The following is a 19,728-nucleotide window of genomic DNA, read 5'->3' on the forward strand; positions in this document are numbered from 1 at the left end:
TTAAATCAAGAAGACTCAGGTGGGCAGGCCATGTGGCATGAATGGGAGAGGAAAGAGGAGTTTACAGGATTCTTGTTGGGAAACCTGATGGTAAGAGACCTGTAGGAAGGCCAAGACGAACATGGAGGGATAATGTTGAGATGGACCTAAGGGAAATCAGTAGGGATGGAAAAGAGTATATAGAACTTGCTCAAGATAGGGAAAGATGGAAGGCCTGTGTTGCTGCAGCCATGAACCTTCGGGTTTAAGAAGGCTAGGGAGTTAGTTAGTTAGTTAGTTAGTGGAAGAGAAGTCATTAATGCCTCAACTTTGCTATGTAAACAAAGTCGTAAAAAAATGAATAAATGTTTTAAGCATTAAAACTACACCACTTTTCGAAACACTAACATTCCTCATAATAAATTAAAAATAAACTATGAAAATATTTTTGTATATAATATTTTCCATCAAGAAGCTGATATTAAGAAAAAAGTAGACTAATTCTAATTTCCAAATTTGGTTCTGGCAAATACAAAAAAAAAAAAAAAAAAAAAAAAAAAAAAAAAAAAAAAAAACCACTTGATTTTCCCCTACTTTTCAGATGCATTTTCAAAATTCTCAGACTTTTCCATGACTTTTTGTCCTAGGTTGTTTTCCCTGATTTTTCCGATCAGGAAACCCTGTGTTTGTGTATAGGGTGGGGAGGGGTGTATTTTTTAAATGAAAGAGACACATATCTTCCAATTTATATTTAACAATATACACTTGTGGAAGAAAAACTTACAAAAATAACTGGCTCTATCAAAATTATGCTAAAAAACAGCTTGCAAGATTCTTTCAGCTGAACATACTTAATGAGACTCTCAAGGTACATCCAAAAAGCAAAAATATGCATTCACATATAATTTACTCATTACTTTTTTCATACTGAGTTCTTCTACTCAGAGTTTTGAGCTAGTTAAGTCTTAATAGTGAAGTGGATTTTGAATTATGACATTAAAAATTTACATGAAAGTACTGATATTTACACATAAAAGCAAGTGGGACGTATGTACATTAATACAATTATGAAACAGCAATATTTGAACAACGATGAAAATTATAAAAAAAACTCTCCTAAAAGCTTGGCATCTTGTATCAGTGAAAATTTATCCACAAGAAAATGATCTGAGCTATGTACGAGGGTCATCCAGGAAAATAGGAACATTTTGGTGTAAAGCACAAATGAAGTGTGCAAAATCTTTATGGTATACAAACTACATACCTTACTCTACTTTTCCACATATTCATCATACCCATTCAAGCACTTATCATAGCATGATACCACTTTGTTGATACCGTCATTGCACTCGGTTGCCGCCAATGTATTCAACCATGTAGTGACGGCATCTTTGAGTTCATCAGCCGTGGCAAAGTGGCATTTATCATGTACACTTCCGTTATTTGCTTATGATTTTCACTGGCACAAACTTTTCTCACACTCAGATACCTTATCATGTTGCGATAACATACACACATGCATACAAATCTGTACCATCTTGTTGCTTGACTGAAAATGAAGAGGTTAGGTGGAGTGTGCTGTGTGTTACAGTCGAGTGTTCCATTTTTCTGGAAAGCACTTTGCCACAAATAATGAACTCAAAGATGCTGTCACTACATGGTTGAATACATTACAATGATGGTATAAACAAACTGGTATCACTCTATGATAATTGCTTGAATGAGTATGTCGAACATGTGGAAAAGTAGAGTAAGGTATGTAGTTTTGTACCATACACCTTTTCCACACATCATTTGTCATTTGTGTTTTACACTAAAACGTTCATTTTTTTTTTGTGGATGACCCTCGAATTAAAAAATGTACAATAATATACTAATTCTAGCCGAACTACTTTGAACTAAAACTCACTTTACTTTTAGAATGGTATGGAAGTTTTTACTGTACAACATGTACACCATAAGGTATTTCTATATTACAAATGAACTACTGTCTGGGGTCTTCGATGACTATGGACCTGCACAGAATATCGTACGCCGTTCGGTTGTGTTGGAAGAAGAAGAGGGTGAAACAGACAGGGAAGAAGAAGGCCAGTATGAAATTCTTGATGAACGAGCGACAGAAGGCCCACCACAAGCCGAGGTCCGTTGCCGGGAACACTATCACTTTCGAGCCGACGGGGTGAGCACCCATGACCACCGTGACCCTATCACATAACACTACGCGCAGTCCCATGATGCTCTTTCCAGGTGTCGCTCCGCCAGGTCTCCCGCCTCCGTGGTGCAGACAGAGAGCCTGAAAATGAACAGAGTTTGTAAAAAAGATTGCAATCAAGTTTAAAATTATGGATGCATACATACATTAAGTCCTGGCAACTATATTTTTTTCTTAAAGCTAATTGGTGGTACCATAATATGATCGTTGGTCCCAAAGAACATGGACAGCTGTAGTATGTGGACACATCACTAGATAACAGTGATAAACGGTTATTGTACAGAGGGCATGTTTGGGGTGCCAAATTACCGAGGGCTCCAGGGAACCCAACACGTTTGGATCCTCAGTAGATGACACCAGCACGCACCTTCAAAGAGGTTGGGTTCCTATCTGCTGGGTTGAAAAAGTCTATGAAAAAGCACCATTCCAAGCCTGCAGGACACCATTTTCAAAAACTCAAAAATTTAAGATAGTGGTCACATTTTTTTATAGATAAGTTTGGATTCAGAAAATGCCTGGGCTGGCTGTTTAAATGTCCCTTCCAGAGCTGGGAATGAATGTGTTAAATTACTTTGTGCATATATTTAATGCAAATATATTTCAAAGTTAATGGAAACATACGTCTCACCTAACCTCACCCTCTGAAAATTTTGGAACTATCGATCTAAACCGATTAACACTGCTAGAACTGAGTAAGGACATAAAAGCACATTGCGTGTTATATGAAAACTGATTGCGTAAGTGGGTCCTTCCATGTAAGTGCGTGGTCAACACCACTCGCTAGACTATTTTGAAAAATTCTAATGTTTGGTACATTGTCACCTTGATATACTGGTAGTTCAAAATATCACTATCTAATAAATCTTGCTCACAAGTGATGGTTTCAGTGCATTTGCCCAATGTCTGTTATTTCAGAGATTTGTGAAAATTGTTCACCTGAGATAAAACACAGTGTGGGATAAAATTTCTTCATCCCTAAAAATGAAATTTTCATAAAGTTGAGATTTCAATTTTTCCACAAAATTTAGCTTTGAAGCAATATGGTCTGAGACTTTGGTCCAAAATTTTGGGACCCAATGCCAGTGTCAAGACTAGATGAAATTACGTATCTTGGCAGGTTGTTGCAACTATGTACGTATAATGAGTAGTAAAATCCCCTAAGTTTCACAGCAAAGAAAATTCTTCCATACTACTATAGTCTCGCAGCAAAAACCAATTTTTCTCCAGTTTTACGTATTGACAAATCTATTGCTTACAACTTTGTCCGTGTGACCGATTCAAATTAAAAATAATTTGCACAGAAATGGGTTAAATTGTTTTCTGAGGTGTCTAAAAATTTGATATTAATCTGCAATTGTTTGAGGGTGAATGCTGGGCTCACCTTCAATTTTAATTAAGTGCCATTTTAATAGTAAAGCATTGGCCTGTGGTGTTCTCAAGCTAACCTTTAGAATGTCAGGAGAGACCTGGTAACATTCTAATGAGATGACGTAAACAGCAATATGAGAGAAACCATTGTTGTACCTAGTCATATCATAAATACTGTCACAAAGTTTGCAGGAAATAGACACAAGATGGTTATGGATAGTGTAATATCCATAGAATATGTGGTACATGGATATGTGAGGAACGGGTCATTCCATGTCAAGTGAACCAATGAAAAACATCTGACCATCTCTGATTTTATTCATACTTAGTTGTTATGAAGTACCACCTAAGGTGGGAAAAATTGCAGATTTGTATCTGTTGTAGTTCTCCAGTTAGAACCCTCTGAAATATCGAAAAAAGCACAATTTTCGGCACACATGCAATCACAAAAACCTCATAAATCAAGCTAGAATTGACATAAAAGGTTGGGATAAGAACCAAATTGTTGCTTTTGCTATGAGCTTTATTTAGATATATCACATGACTACTTTTCAAATTTTTTTATTGCAAGGTCATTCAAACTTTTTTTTGAGAATTGAATTTTTCAAAAACCTATATTTTGAAAATTTTTAAAAAAATACACATAGAAACATACATATTTCAACATCACGTCTTAGAAGTTTTGTTATGTGATCGCAATGGGATCACAGTTTTTGACATGTATAAACAAATATTATACACTAGGTAAGACCATATGACACGGGAATATTGCAATGTAAATTCCATTCATTTGTAAAGGGACTATGTTGTTTACCAGATTGGCCAAATGGTGAAATAATGGGTATGTAGGAAAGGGGCATAACTTGGGGTCTCGCCTTTTTTTTGAGGGGGAGGGCAAGTTTTTAACAAATATTTGTTAAAAAAAATATTTAAAAACTTTTAAAACATTAAATGTAATATTTAAAATATATTTTAAAACAATTAAAAAAAAAAAAAAAAACTTTATAGTATGTATATATAAAACTTTTTAAAAGTTTCCTACATACCCATTATTTCACCATTTAGCCAATTTAGTAAACAACATAGTCCCTTTACAAATGAATGGAATTTACATTGCAATATTCCCGTGTCATATGGTCTTACCTAGTGTATAGTATTTGTTTATACATGTCAAAAACTATGATCCAATTGCGATCACATAACAAAACTTCTAAGACCTGATGTTGAAATATGTATGTTTCTATGTGTATTTTTTAAAAATTTTCAAAAGATAGGTTTTTGAAAATTTCGATTTTCAAAAAAAATTGAATGACCTTGCAATTAACAAAATTTGAAAAGTAGTTATGTGATAGATCTAATTAAAGCTCATAGCAAAAGCAACAATTTGGTTCTTATCCCAACCTTCTACATCAATTCTAGCTTGATTTATGAGTTTTTTTGTGATTGCATGTGTGCCGAAAATTGTTTTTTTCTTTTCATATTTCAGAGGGTTCTAACTGGTACAACAGATACAAATCTGCAATTTTGCAGATTTTTCTATCTTAGGTGATACTTCATAACAACTAAGTATGAATAAAATCCGAGATGGGCACGTTCAAAATTGACCAAAATTTGGTTCACTTGACATGGAATGACCCAAACACAAAACACACATAGCTACTCAAAATCACCACTTTTAGCACGCATGCGGTCCTTCAGTCTTTGTGGCTACGTATCAGCTGCATTACGCACAACATCTACAGGGAAGTCCGCCACTGCCTTAATGAGAGAGCGCTTCAAACTGGCGATGTTGGGGTGTCTTGCATGCTATTTCCTGAAGCTCAGCCCACAATGTGTAGTCCAGAGGGTTAAGATCACTGCTACCAGAGGGCCAATCAGAAGTGGAAATGAAGTCCGGCACATTCGTCTGGGGCCACTGCTGGGTCTTAGCCTTATCGGCTGGTGCCGAATCCTGCTGGGAACTCCAGGCCTGACTGCGAAAGAGTGTGTTTGTCAGACCCTTGATCACACCCTCAAAGACCGTCACTTGGTACACCTTGGCCAATGTTTTGATGACTTGCTCCCAGAAATGCAGCTCAGCTGTGCACTCGTAGCTCACCAGCCCACCACACTATAACTGACACTGGATGATGGCCCCTCCGGAGTCTTGTCGGCAGCTTTTTGTGAATTCTTTACATGTACCCTACATTTTGGGCATTTATTGCCTCCTCAACATTGAACAGTTTTTTTTATCGGTAAAGAGGATTCATCTGTGCCCATTTGCTGTGTACCTCGTGAGTAGGCATTTTGCTTTGATCAACCTCTGCCGCTTTAACGCATCATTGAGGAAATGACCTGTACGTCGTTTGTAAGCTTGCAGTCCCAGGTCACAATGCAATACACGAGACATGGACATTTTGGACATCTTGTGGTTCCACTCCAGCACTGACTGTCTCCTGACAGAATTTCATCGCACACATGCCGCCACTGCGTTCACAACCTCTGGCATCCATAGTGTTCGAGGCTGCCCTGCCCTGGGCCTGTCATTCACAGTTCCAGTTTCAGTGTATCGCTGGAGATCTGAAGCTTCTGGAGAAGTTTCAAAATCTCACTTGCTACTTTCCCTACCTTATGTAGTGCAATGATAGCTACTCAATTTTCATACTCGCTCCATTTCATCCTGACCTCTCACAATCACCTTCAGCTGTCTGCAACTCACCACACGATGACTCAGGTCCTCAAGCTCCCCGTGGGTAGCATTTATGATATGACTAGGTAGAAGGAGTTTTGACAGTTAGTGCAGAGCTCATCCACTACCGATTAAATGTTACAATTTTTAATTTAGATTTGTGCATTATTTAGTCAAGAAGTCTATGCTGTTTGTAGTGAGTTTTCATACCTGTATGTTATCGTCATGCTAATAGAAATACGAAAAGTGCCTAAGTGATTTTATATTATATCAAAATTTGTGGAGCACGATGAAACTGTCCCAGAGTTCTTCAGGGCAGCTTAGAGGAACATATACTTTTTGCTTCAATGATATATTATGCTCTTTCAAAACAAGTAAACATTTTGAAACAAAAAGAACAGATATAATAAACAGATCATGTGAAGTACGAAAAATAAATTTAAAAAAATTAAAATGCTGTGAAATATGTCCGATTATCATTTTTCATGTCTCTCTCAAAAGTGAGTAGTAATGCAGAGAGAAGCAGAAATATTTTCTGGGGGGGTTACATTTAATGTGACTAAAAATACTACTAAAATTCCATAATTTGGCTGAAAGAGGTACTGACCATGCAAAGTGGTCATGGGGCCAGGGGGTGGGGTGTCTTTCCCTTCTATTCTGGCTCCATAATTAACTGCATGCCCCATGCAAGATTATTTAGCTTGTTGTAAAATATGGTATTAGTAATTTCCAATTCCAACAATAGAGGTATAACCTTTGAAAAATAAAGCTGGCTATTTATAGGGAAAAAAAACAACACACACACACATTTAAAAAACAGCTTTTTTCACTTCTACATGAAATACTGATAATAGAGTTGGATATTTGTCAGGATAATGGAATTTATGGGCACTGAAACATTAAAAATATATATGTTTTCAGGATCACAAAACTGTTACAAGTATAGGAAACATTGAAAGGCATCTGCGTAGGATTTGAGCTGGCAGAGTGGTTAGCACAGCATACTACGATGCCAGGAGTCCTGTGTTTGAATCCCAACTTGAGGAGTTATTTGTGTTTTCTTTCATCAATTTCATCATATCATCAGTCATCCTTATTTTTGCAATCAGCCAAAAAGTGGCAGAAGAAATGCGAAATAAAATAAAAAATCAATCAATCAAAGCATTCAATAATTGAGGTGGAATTCTAACATTTCATAATTTGGAAAACCCGTAATGTTCTTAGAAATACGAGACGTTTTGAAGAATTATTGCTAAGACAGATACAAGATCCAGTGGAAAACCTTGACATTATCACAAACTGAAACATGAAAAATTACATACCTCAAAAATACAAACCACTATCCTATGTACAATCTCAAGCATCACTATCTCTGACGTCATCTCAAGAGCTAATTTGTAATCTATCTTCGCATTTGGCTGAAGCATATCAAAATCGTACTTGTCGACATCTCTAAAATAAAACACAAAAATATTACACTTTTTGCCAACATAATTTAATAATACATTATACCTTCAGCATGGAGTTACACTCCAGTGGTAAAAGAGCATTAACAAAATCCATCAGGGAACAACAAAAAATGATTCTACATTATTTTTAATCAAAATTATAGAAGACCAGAAGAGTTTACTCATAAAAATAATCCCTGATCTCATGGTGGAGTGGTTCACACCAGGGGTCTCGGATTAGAATCCCTGTCTGAGCATGGGTGTCCTTTGTGACTCTCTTAATCAATATCATCACTCATCCTCATTGTTGTGATTAGCCAAAAGTTGCAGAAAAGTGATGCTAATTACGAAAAATAAAATCAAACCATAGACAGCATCACAACCTACAAATTCCTTCCAATTGTGATACAAATTTGGAAATTTCTCCTTTACAACGTTCTTTTTAGACAAAAAAGTGAGAGAAGTTTATTTCCAGACCATATGTCCCCAAAAGGAAAAAGTAGTACTGAATTTACTCATGTACATGCTACACATTTTAAAGCAAGATCGGATGAAGAAATGGCATGCAGCTTGCATTTGATAGAACTAAAAGTCATATTTAAAAATAATATATTAGTAAATCCATGGCACAACAGCCCTTGAGGGCCTGGGCCATCCAACCAGTTACGGTGTGACGTGTGGTCAGCACGACGAACCCTCAGTCGTTGTAGGTTTCCATGACTGGGTTACGCTACTCAGTCATAGCTCCCCAATTTCCTTACGATGCTGGGTGGCCATCGGTCTCACACTCAGGCCGTAATCTCAGGAGAAAAGTTGTTATGCTTCCCCCAGGAGACACGAAATTGCACGTGTCCCAAAGCTGGTGCTCAAAGCATGATGGCTTAGACCCCACAGCCACGGTGCGGGACATACCAGTACATATTTTGTAAAAGCTAACATTGTAAAAAATGTCTTCTTTTGTGAACTAACAGCATTTACTGAGGTTTGGAGTAAAACTAAAAATGTTTTTAGACAGATAAAGTATCTCCCCTACTTCTTCCAACAGGTGTACAGGGAAACATAGCTCTGAGCTAGATTAATAGTGTTGCTATGCTTTTGTGTTTCGGCCACTCACTTCTGAACTTTCCACATTAAAGTTGAAACCAACCACCATTGCCCTTTCCATGGGGAGTCTTAACTAGAATTGGCAACATGGAAGGGACATGGGGTGGACACATGCTTATTCACATTTTGTCAAAATTGTGAGGACGATAAAGTCCAACTTTGAGTGGAGCTGTACTTCAGGCTTCGCCAAGCTATAACGTCATTCCTTTCCCCAATCCGAGAGAAAACCAGAGCCATAAATTTAGTGCACACTGACACAGTAGGGCTACTTTGGGGTTGCCAAGCATCTTGCCACTCCCACCACTGAAACAGAACAGGGAGAGGGTGGCGCACGTGGATGTTTTTGCCCTTGCTCCGTTGAGCATTTTTCGTGAGTGGCGAAAGATTATGTTCAGTCCCTTTGTTTATTAACGTTTGTGTCTTCTTCACTCCCTTGCATAGATGCCACTGGGCAATGCAGTGACATATAAGAAGAGGGTTGGCTGCTGAGAGACTGGAATGGAGAAAAGATGTGGCAATGCTACTGTCAACCGTGGCACGCATTGCAGTTTTGGCAGGAAGAGGGATGAGGTATGGATGCGGAAGCGAGGCGAACAGAATAAACCCTTGTTTCACTGTTTAGTGGCCAGTTAACTCAAGTAATGATAGACAGAGGAATTTGAAGTTTCCATACATCTAAATACTTCTGTTTCTGCTTTTGTCCATCAACAAAATTCCAAGAAATCATTTTTTTCGAAGGGTCTGGTTTACACATGTGCAAATATTGTAATAACTTGCAAATGTCCTGTAAATATGGTGGATGAGGTGGAGTTTCTTTTTCTAATGAGTATTACTTCTCACAGGTGATTCTTGCAGCAAGTATTTTGTATTGTATGGAGGACTACCATTTTCTCCCAAAAAACTAGCCCTGACTGTTCCAAGCAGTGGTGACTTGTGGATTTTTGGGGTGTAGGAAGTTATGGTAAACAGACTGAGGAAAGTTTTCAAAAATGCATTCAATTACACAGTGACATGTATCGCCTGTAGCTTGGATTAGCCATTGGATTTGTAATGTTAGCTGCAGGCTCTCCCTGGCTGTCATGTGTGGATTAAGAACAGCTTTGCCAATACCAACCTCCTGATAAGAAAAGGTGCTGTTTCAACTCATAAATTACGCTAAATGTCATAAAATTATGCTAGGGTTTATTATTATTATACAATTATTAATTTATCATCATCATTTTCTGATGACTGTAGTAGTTTTAAGTTCAATTTTATTTTGCTATTTTGGAGTTGTGAACTGCGTTATTGATTATTTATTGTAGTTAAGCAACATTAGGGATTTCGACCATTCAATAAAATGGGTTTAGCATAGTGCTTGAAAAAAGTTGGAGAAAATTCCATGACTGGTAACAGCGTCCGTTTGTTTTATTTGTGACCTCCAACTCTTTCTACCGATTTCCTTTTATGAAATGTTCCTCCCTTGTTATAAAGATGAAAACAAGAGGATGTCCCTTGGTCGGCATACTTCCTTTTGTTTGAAACAAGTACAAACAAGATCTGGAGATTTTCTTAAAAATAAATATTTCCTCAAATTATCAGAATTCAATTTCTCTTTTTCCCAGGGACGCCCGTTTTTGAGATGATGCTGGATTTTCCATTATGTCAAACACAGAGTACTAGGTGCCAACGAAGTTCAAATTTTGCTAGGTTTAGAACCATTATGCTAGAGTTGGCATCACTGTTGAGGAACCCACAGGATCTTCCTCGCAGACCGTATAACTGGGCAACCCCCTGCGTACCCCCACCCTCCCTTGCACTGCTCCTCACCCATCTGCCTGTAGGATGACGAGAAAGGTTCCTCAGTGGCAGGCAAAGATCTGGAACGAGCACGTGATAGCTAGCACATTGACTCTTGACAGTCGAGTAGCAAACCTTGATTGCACTCAAAATGTTATAATGCTCATTAAACTCTTAAAATGGAGGAATCACCACTGGTTCCAAGATGCTAAACATCAAATGCTATTGTTATTATTATTATTGTTAACATTACAACTACATAATAATAGAATTCGAAATACTGTGAATATAAGTACTGAATGTTGATGTATAATAATTACGATTATAATAATAATCATATAATTGTCCACAACAATTTTCTTCTAACATTTAATATTAATTTATTGCACTTTTATTTTTGAGTTATCAGAATTATCTATCAAGATATTTCTCTTTAAGGTTAAATATTTGTAGGTACTAGTCAATTTTAATACATATGTTGCATTTGAAGTGGAGGGTGCCATCCCCTCGGTCAGAATAATTGACGTAAAGTAACCCCTTCATAGCATTTTTGCATGTCTCGAACAAACATCCCTCACTTAGGAATTTCCACTTCGAGCACGAAAACTTAAGATTGTTGTATCAGATCTGAAACTTTACATTAAGAAGATATTTAATTTATTTGCCAGAAATTGTAGGTTCATAACTAGTTTACATGAAAAATTTACGTCTGCTTAAGCTTCAACCAGTAATGCATGTGAATGCATTTTTTTTTACTCTAGGAATTTGATCTTACTTTTCCACTGCAAATAGTGGTCCTTCATGTGTTTGAGGCATCACAAGATTAAAATGTAAATCTTGAGAAGCAATAGAAAGAAAAATGTACGCTAAAATCAGTCCAATGCCATGGTTTTACAACTGATCTTACCTACCTAACTAAAGTGTTGCATACTCTAAGTCCCAGTTACTAAAACTAAACAACCCATATTCATACGTACGTACAAACAATGGCAAAGGTAATAGTAGACCTCACGACGAAGTGGGTAAGAAACCTTGCATGTTTCAGGGCAGCTTTGATAAGGACCTGAATTGTCTCGAGCTGAACCAGGAAGTGGGCGATCTTAAATTCTCAAGGCCATTCTGCAAAATGAATGCCAGAAGAGGTTTGTGTGTGGATTTGCTGGGTGATGATAAGTGGATATGTTCTGTTTTCGTTATTTTACGTTGCTTTGTTACCTCTGGAATTTTAATGACTAATAGAGTGATTTGATGAACTGAAAAGCCAACCCCGTGGCAAATTGGTTAGCGTAACGTGCTTCAAAGTCGAATAGCTGGGTTTAGAACCTGGTCCTCATCCCACCTCCACCTGTTACATCTTTAATCTTTATTATCGAAATTAACGGAGACTGGTAGAACAATGGCGTGAAATAACAAAAATCTGACCTTCGGTGTTGGATTCTGAGCTTGAGGCATTGCTGTTTCGTCAATCAATAGCAACTATAGACAGTGAGAGTGATATGAAATAATTCTTATTTTCTAATGAATAGTAACAAGAGAAGAACGATGCAGTCTGTGGTGATAATCAAGGGGCCCTGGGTTCCATACCCGGTGGAGACATATAAAAGTTCGGATCCCATTTTATACTGTAGGCTCAGTTCTGATTAGCCTATCTGTGCATAAAATGGACTTGAAACAAAAACCCAAACTAATTGAGAACTTATTGTGAAATGCTGCCTATATCAAGAATGGTAACAATGAAAATGATTACGAAAAACAACAATACGCAAAGGACCTCAAATCCCCACTGGCTTACAACATGATATTATTCGTCACATAAGAATTATTATTTGAGAGTTCAAACCTGGACATTTGCAAAAATTTGCAGCCTTGAAATTCATTGTTTCTCTCAATGATTAAGTGCTTTCTGTGCTTTGCATTGCTCTAGCTCACACAGAGCTCTAGCTCTTCGTGTGAGCTTAGATTAAATGTGATAGAAGCTTATTGTCAGTCCTTCACACAACTTTGCTATATGCTTGCTACAGGTTTGACATCTTAACAGAACTTCTATCGAACATCGCTCATGAAATATATCTTACTTATCAGCTCTTAATTCACCTTTTAATTTCCACATATATTTTAATTTTTGTTATTTAGCGTCGCTTTTCTGCCACTTTTGGGCAACCGCGACGATGAAGATTAGTGAACATATGATAAATAGAACGTTCAAAATTAACACCAAGCCAAGGCCGGTATTCGAACCTGGGACCCCTGACGTAAAAGCATCTAGTGCTACCACTCAGTCAATTTACACATAGAAACTTAACACCTCTTCCTTACATATGTATTTTGTTTTACCTGCTGCACTTCTCTTTTGGTGAATACTAACCCCTCATTTCAGGTTTATCTCATGTTTATAGCTATTGCTTTGTAGTGAATGATAATCCTATTAAGCCTCGTGAATCTTTTTCCGAAGAAAACCCTGTTAGAGGATTACGTGTGTAGTGTTATTCATAATATATAATAAAGTCTGCTTTGGTCAGCATTTTTAGTGTATTTAATGAAAATTGTATTTTCATTTCCGTGTTCGTTTTCGTCACCCAGATTTTGCATTTAAAAAATGTAGGTCAAGAATATATTAGGCATTGTGAATTAGAGTTAATTAAAACATTTTGTGTTGTTGCGAGATTACCCATTAGGATAAAATTTGGACATAATGAATGTAAGTGGAGAAAATGCAACTTGTATATCAAAATTGCCATGTCCAAATGATCTCCGAAAGTAGTGTTTAGCACGTACCGGCCACCATGGCAGAGTGGTTAGCACATCGTGCTACGATGCCGAGGGTCCTGGGGTCGAATCCTGGCTTGGGCATGAATGTTTGTGAGTGTCTATTCATCAATTTTATCATATCATCACTCATTCATCCTCATCTTAGCAAATTAGTCAAAAGTGGCACAAGAAGCGAAGTAAAATAAAGTAATTCAGTTGAAGTATAGGCCATGATTGTGTCTGGTATATGAACGAGATGTGTCCCTCCTCTCAAACAATACGTGGCTTGTCCCCACCGAATAAGTGTGGATTAATGTCACTTATAAATTAATTGTCCGAAAGCAGGTATTAGGCATGAACAGAGCAAAAAATACTCCTGAGGAATTACAATTGTTATAAGCCAGTTCATGGCCGGGAGTTGGTGACGGTCTTCCCCAATCTATCCGCTTTCAAGTCCTGGTCTGGCAATTTACTTTTTTAAGTATCCCTTCATCAATTTAATCTGATTATCATCAATCTTCATACGTAGTTGCGATTAATTATAAAAGTGACACAAAAGCAAAGCAAAATAAGAACAAATAAAAATAATTGTAAAGTGACTACACTATCAGAACTACATTTGAAAAATAAAATGCTAGCAGAAGATTCATCTTCAAACAGGCATTTGGGGAGAACTGTGTAGACCGACAGCATGCTCCCAAAAGTTGCCACTCTACGGATAGCATGACCTTCGATGCTGGAGTTGTGGTTTTCAGGAAAGTTTGCTCGACGCTCCTCAAGCGTCTTATCAAGAATGCCTCCTCGGTGTTCGCAGCATTGCCAACTTATTTTCCGTCTGGAAAACCTTTTTACTTCTATTTAATTTGCCGTTGGCTGTACATGGCTTTATTTCTTACCCAAAAGAAGAATAACAAAATTCACAATAATTCTATGGCACAATGTGAAATGTAATGGATTCAAATGTTTTTGAGAATTCCATTATCATTACATGCACACGTGAGACAAATGTGTGTAGAGTTGCAACTCTTGCAGACACCCACAGTTGGGAAGGCAAAAAGGCAAAGGCAATTTCTTGGTTACATTTCAGCTGGCCAGAGCTCTACATGGCAGGGGGACAATATGCAACATGTTGCTACATTTTGTATTAAGAAACATGCTACACCAATAATTATATACAATTCATTACTAGAAATACATCAAACAAATAGTGCATGAGAAAAAATGTATAAAAACACTCATATACCATGCTTGGTTGTGGTTGATGCATTAAACAAAACCTATTGTGAATGTATTTTTTCATAATTACCGGTATACTAACACCTCAGCAGTGCATAAATTTGTGTAATTAATCATATTTATCAGTGCCATACAGCTGTCATATGTTTAAAAAGACATTTGAACAAGACCAGAAAGTGTGAAATGCATAATAAAACAGGCTAAAAATAGTGTAAAATAACTTGTGAAGGTTAATTCTACTGTGCATTCTGATGGTAAAAATTAATACAAGTGCAAAAACACTTACATGAAATCAAAGAAATCCACAGCTATGAATGTGACAACTAGTTTCAGAAAGAACAAGATAAGGAAGTCCAAAAATTCAGCTACAAATCTCTTCCATAGAGGCGGAATTCTGTATTCTGTACCTGGGAAGAAAAATGCATCAGAATAAATTTAAAATTGTCTTACATTAACTTTTTACAGTGCTGTAATACTAAATGAAAAAACACTTTATATTTAGAAACAGGACAATGGTGAAAAATAATGTGCTTTCCTTTATACAATCTGTTATGTAGAGATGTCAAATGTGACAGTACCCAGAAAAAATCTGCATGCATGGTGAAACAAACCTGTCACCCATAAACAATATTTACAATTAATATAGGTCTACCGAGAGCTATAATTATTTCATACTACCAATACAAACATCATTAGTATTATCATTAGTTTTTTAGAAGAACACATTTTACGTGGAATGACTCACGAAGATTAACTTTCATGGTACATGCAGTGTGTACTGAGTGTTTGTTTCCCATCAAGGAATGACATGGTGCAAGATGTATTTAGCATTCAGAATATAAAAAACGTCCTTTGCATTTGGGAGAAGTTAAAGCTGTGGAACAAGAAAAATGCTGTCCACAATGTGATACAACCCGAGATACCTGGCACCGTAGCGAGCTGTGCTAACCACGGAGTGTTTCGTGTATCATGCGATATCAACAATTGCAAGGGAGACGTGAGATATGGGAAATCCACGAACCAGGGACGTAGCTAGGTTGATCAGTTTTGGGGGGCCAAAAACTTAAGATTTTTTTCTATCAAACCATTAAAAACTAACAAACTATTAATATACCATATAGGCCTACATAAGTATATGTACAGTATGTATGTATATATATATATATATATATATAATCTTGTTGGAAGAGAACATTATTTTCTCCTGTAGCCCCCAAAAATTTACGGATATAGACTCGCGAAATCCACGGCCATTATTCGGGAATCTAAATGCAGAATGAACTTATTAACTTAATGGCATCTAGACAGTCTTTAAAATTCCATGTATTTTCTCTTATGTTAGTTTTTTGAGACACCAAGAACAATGTCATTAGTCCTCACTCCTTAGATTTGTAAATTTGCTCGAAGAAAATTGAGAAGTAGAGAAAACTCTCTTCCGTGGGTTTAGATATAAAAGGGTGCTGGTATCAGGTGTACGTACAAGTATGACAACGGTGCGAAAATGAAATGTTTGTGTAATGAGTTCAAGATAGGCATCCCATGTCTATTGTTTATACCAGAATCGAATCCGGCGGCCTTTAGTGCAATTCAACACCCTTAACCACTATTCTATGGGACTTGCACGAGTCTTTTGTGGCGTCGTACTGTTCACATTGGAGAATGATGACGATATATATGAAATTTTATGCACGCATCTAGTTTCTTAAAAGTAATTTTCTTTGCGCGTGCAAAACTGAATATATGATGGCAATAGAAACAACAAAATTCCCGCGCGCTCAAATTATTGTGCTCTAGTCTTTCAAGGTTCGATCCCTGGTAGGAACTCCAAAATTTCTGTGATGGCCTAACATCGTGAGGACAATTGGGAAGCTACTTGAAATCAATATGTAAGCGAATTCCACTCTCAAAGCTAGATGGGACTCGATGTGATGACCACACGTCACCAAATGGAAAAACACTTCGGAGGCTTTGTCCTTCAAAATTAATTGTACTGAATAACTGTACTTTTCTTTAGAGGACGTAAACATGGCTTTTTTGCACAGTACAATGTTGTTTTCTTTCACCCTACTTTTATTGTTTTTAATTCAAAGGATTCCACTCCCGAAGCATGAGCATGACGCACTACGAAACCAGAGGTCCAAGGTTCGGACCTTGGACAGGTGTGGTTGTGTCATGTCTCGCATCGCTATTCCTTCGGATCATCATTCAATCTCATCATCACATTTAAACCAAGAGGTAGAAAAGCGGCGTAAAATAACGAAATAGAAAATATTGATTGACTTGGTTCATTTTACTTCACTTTTCTGACACTTTTTGGCTAATCGTAAAGATGAGAATGAGTTAAGATTAACTTGATGAAAGGACCATCACAAAGAAGACACATTCTCAGGCCGGGATTCGAACACGGGACATTCAACACGGAGTTGTAGGCCCAAATAGAAATGCAAATTAGAAAATGCCGTCTTGAATTTGCAGGAACCGAGTTCACCAGCAAGGGCAAAAGATTTTCACTCCCACTAGGATAGGCAAATAACAGAAAATGCTTGATAAGTAATTTGGCTCTCCGTATTTCATGATATTATTATGTAAGCAACTATTATTCGCTATAGACCTTTGGATAAATTTTATTTGTATTGCTAGTCAACTTTCCCGCCTAAGCAGCAGCCACAGCGTCTGCATTTGCGGGTGGAGGCCAGGGTTGATAAAGGTCCAGGAATTTTAAATAAATCCAATTCCGGTCCAGGAGAGAAAATCAGCAAGCGTAAATGGGTTCTGAACCGTAATGAACCTTTTCATTTGTAAAGTTTTCAATTCGGCCCAGGAATATTCTTCCCAGATGAATTTAATTTCGGGCCAGGAACCTTATTTCCTGAAGAATTTAAATACGGTCAACGAACATTTTTTTTCCGGGTCAAAGTTCCGTATTGAAATGAAACAATTCGCAACTTGGTATGAATTTAGATTGTGCGAGAGAAAAGGTTCCGGTCCTATAATGGGATTAGAATGTATGCGTTCCCTAATTTTTAACAATCCTAGGGTTGTTAATGGTCCAGGTATTGTAAATAAATTCATTTCACATCAGGGAGAGAAAATCAGCAAGTGTAAATGGGTTCTAGGCCTCAATTCGGTCCAGGAACCTTTTTTCCGTATGAGTTTAAATACGGTGCAGGAACCTTGTTTTGCGGCTGAATTTAAACACTGTCCAAGAACCTTTTTTCCAGGATCAATTAAAATTCGGTGCAGGATTTTTTCCGGATCAATTTAAATACGATCCAGTAACTTTTTTTTAATGGAACAATACACTACTAGGACCGAATTTAAATTGTGCGAGAAGAAAGGTTCCGGTCCTTCACCGGAACTCAATAAAACCCATAGAACTTATGGGTAGATGGTCCTTTGACAACCCTGGTGGAGGCTAAATGAAGAAAAATCACAAAATAAGCAGAATTTTGAGACGTCTTATTTCTAGAGCATGCACACTCCTTTATAAAGTTGACTACATACCTCGTTCCCTTCCTTAATTGAAATGTGACTTATTCTTCATCACATGTGAGATCAACCGCCCTGGGAGTCAAGCCCGGTCTCATGTGTGGTAGTCGGACACCAATTTAGAAAGTCAATGTGTTGGACATTTGGTCGATCAGTCGATCCTACTTTAATTTTTTCGAGAGGAAAACAAGCTGGCAGCTTCACACTCGAAATTTCACTTCGCCTACCCCCATGGCGGAGTGGTTAGCACATCGTGCTACGATGCCAGGTGTGCCGGGTTCGAATTCCGGACTGAGCATGGGTGTTTGTTGTGTCCATTGATCAATTTAATCATATCATCACTCATCCCCATCTTCGCAATTAGCCAAATGTGGCAGAAGAGCAAAGTAAAATGAACCAAATCAATCAAAATTTCACTCGCAAGGCATGAAAATGAGATCTCAAGCAGTCCGTGATCCTACCGGAATCTCACGTTTACAGAAGCTAACTGTGAAACCACTTCTTGGATCAAATTGTTCTTCGAACTAGCTGGCAGTCATCAATTGTCGACCAATCAACACAGTAGGGCAAAAAGAAGCAGATGTTTCTTGAAAATGAGTGGAAAGTTACCAAGGAAGGATATAAAGTACATTACAAAGGCTTATTATGGTCTTTCCTTTCATTGCAGGTTATGAGCACAAGGGTTGAGTGTGGGAACCTGAAGGAACCGCAACATCTTTGTCATTCATCTCCCGCCAGAAAAAGGACAAACAGTAGAATTTTGTCTCTTGCAATTTGAAAAGCCTATGTCCATGCTGAACCATAAAGTAATTAACCCAGAAAGTCCTAGCTACCTGCAGTGCGTTTCGGCGCTGCCAATAACCAGAGCCAGATGAAGAGAAGATTTTGTGGGAAGGGGTGACCTGGCATCTGGCTTAGGCCCCCCGGTGTGCATGAAGGGAAAGTGTGTTTTCAAAAGTTCCCCGACTTCCCAGAAAGGGACGGCCCATAAAATCACTGTATTTCCTACCAATGCATCCGTTTGTGTTCAATCAAAGTGTATGTCACCGTAGGATCCGAGCGCTTCGAGTTCTGTCGGTTGCGGGACTTCTTGAGTCTTTTGTCAACATGGTGCCAATCAGAGTTTCTTTCTGCCAAGGTCGCTGCACCTATTAATCGGCTCTTCAGCTTGAGTGGCAAAATACATGTACGGAGGAAAGTTGCACCGGAAAAATTACCTTCTTAAATACTATGAAACCTGTAAAACATCCACAGATATTTATTCGGGGGTGGTCCCTTTGACAAAACATCAATATTCTCAAAATTCTTCGAACGGACTGTGTAAAACATTGCAATACTCCAAAAACTTAACCTGCTCTGCAACACAAGGAAAATGCCTCATTTAGCAATCAATGTGCCTTTGTTAAGTTGGTAAGTTCAGTATTGCACTACATTTTAAATAATGCTGATGGAATAAATCAATAAAGTTTGTTAAATGACAACGACTCCTTACCACAAGAATATAATTATTCTTTATGGATATACCCTATAACGGTTGGGGGTTCGATATGCTGACCCCACGTCACCCCATTACTGGTTAAAGATCTCCACAACTCTAAAATTTTAGGTAGGATTGTGGGAGGGGCTGGCAGTCAGGAGATAGACCAAGGCCCTTCCAGGGCTGTCGAACCACGGGTTATTATATATTTATAGATGCT

The 19,728-nt window shown here is 37.7% G+C and overlaps 1 protein-coding gene across 1 annotated transcript in view; it reads right to left on the bottom strand.

The window, feature by feature from the left end:
- Positions 1–635: 635 nt before the first annotated feature.
- The window catches only part of LOC146005344 (protein FAM8A1), a 32,255-nt gene continuing 13,162 nt past the window's right edge, over positions 636–19,728 (bottom strand). The window contains exons 2-4 of the mRNA XM_083144530.1: positions 14,829–14,949; positions 7,550–7,679; positions 636–2,272 (exon numbers count right to left, since the gene is read on the bottom strand). Coding sequence (XP_083000656.1) covers positions 1,964–2,272; positions 7,550–7,679; positions 14,829–14,949 — 560 coding nt within the window. The 3' untranslated portion in view covers positions 636–1,963. The remainder of the gene's footprint in view (positions 2,273–7,549; positions 7,680–14,828; positions 14,950–19,728) is intronic.

The sequence above is a fragment of the Lepisma saccharinum genome, chromosome 23, assembly GCF_977018435.1.
Source record: "Lepisma saccharinum chromosome 23, izLepSacc3.1, whole genome shotgun sequence".
In the NCBI taxonomy this organism is placed as follows: domain Eukaryota; kingdom Metazoa; phylum Arthropoda; class Insecta; order Zygentoma; family Lepismatidae; genus Lepisma; species Lepisma saccharinum.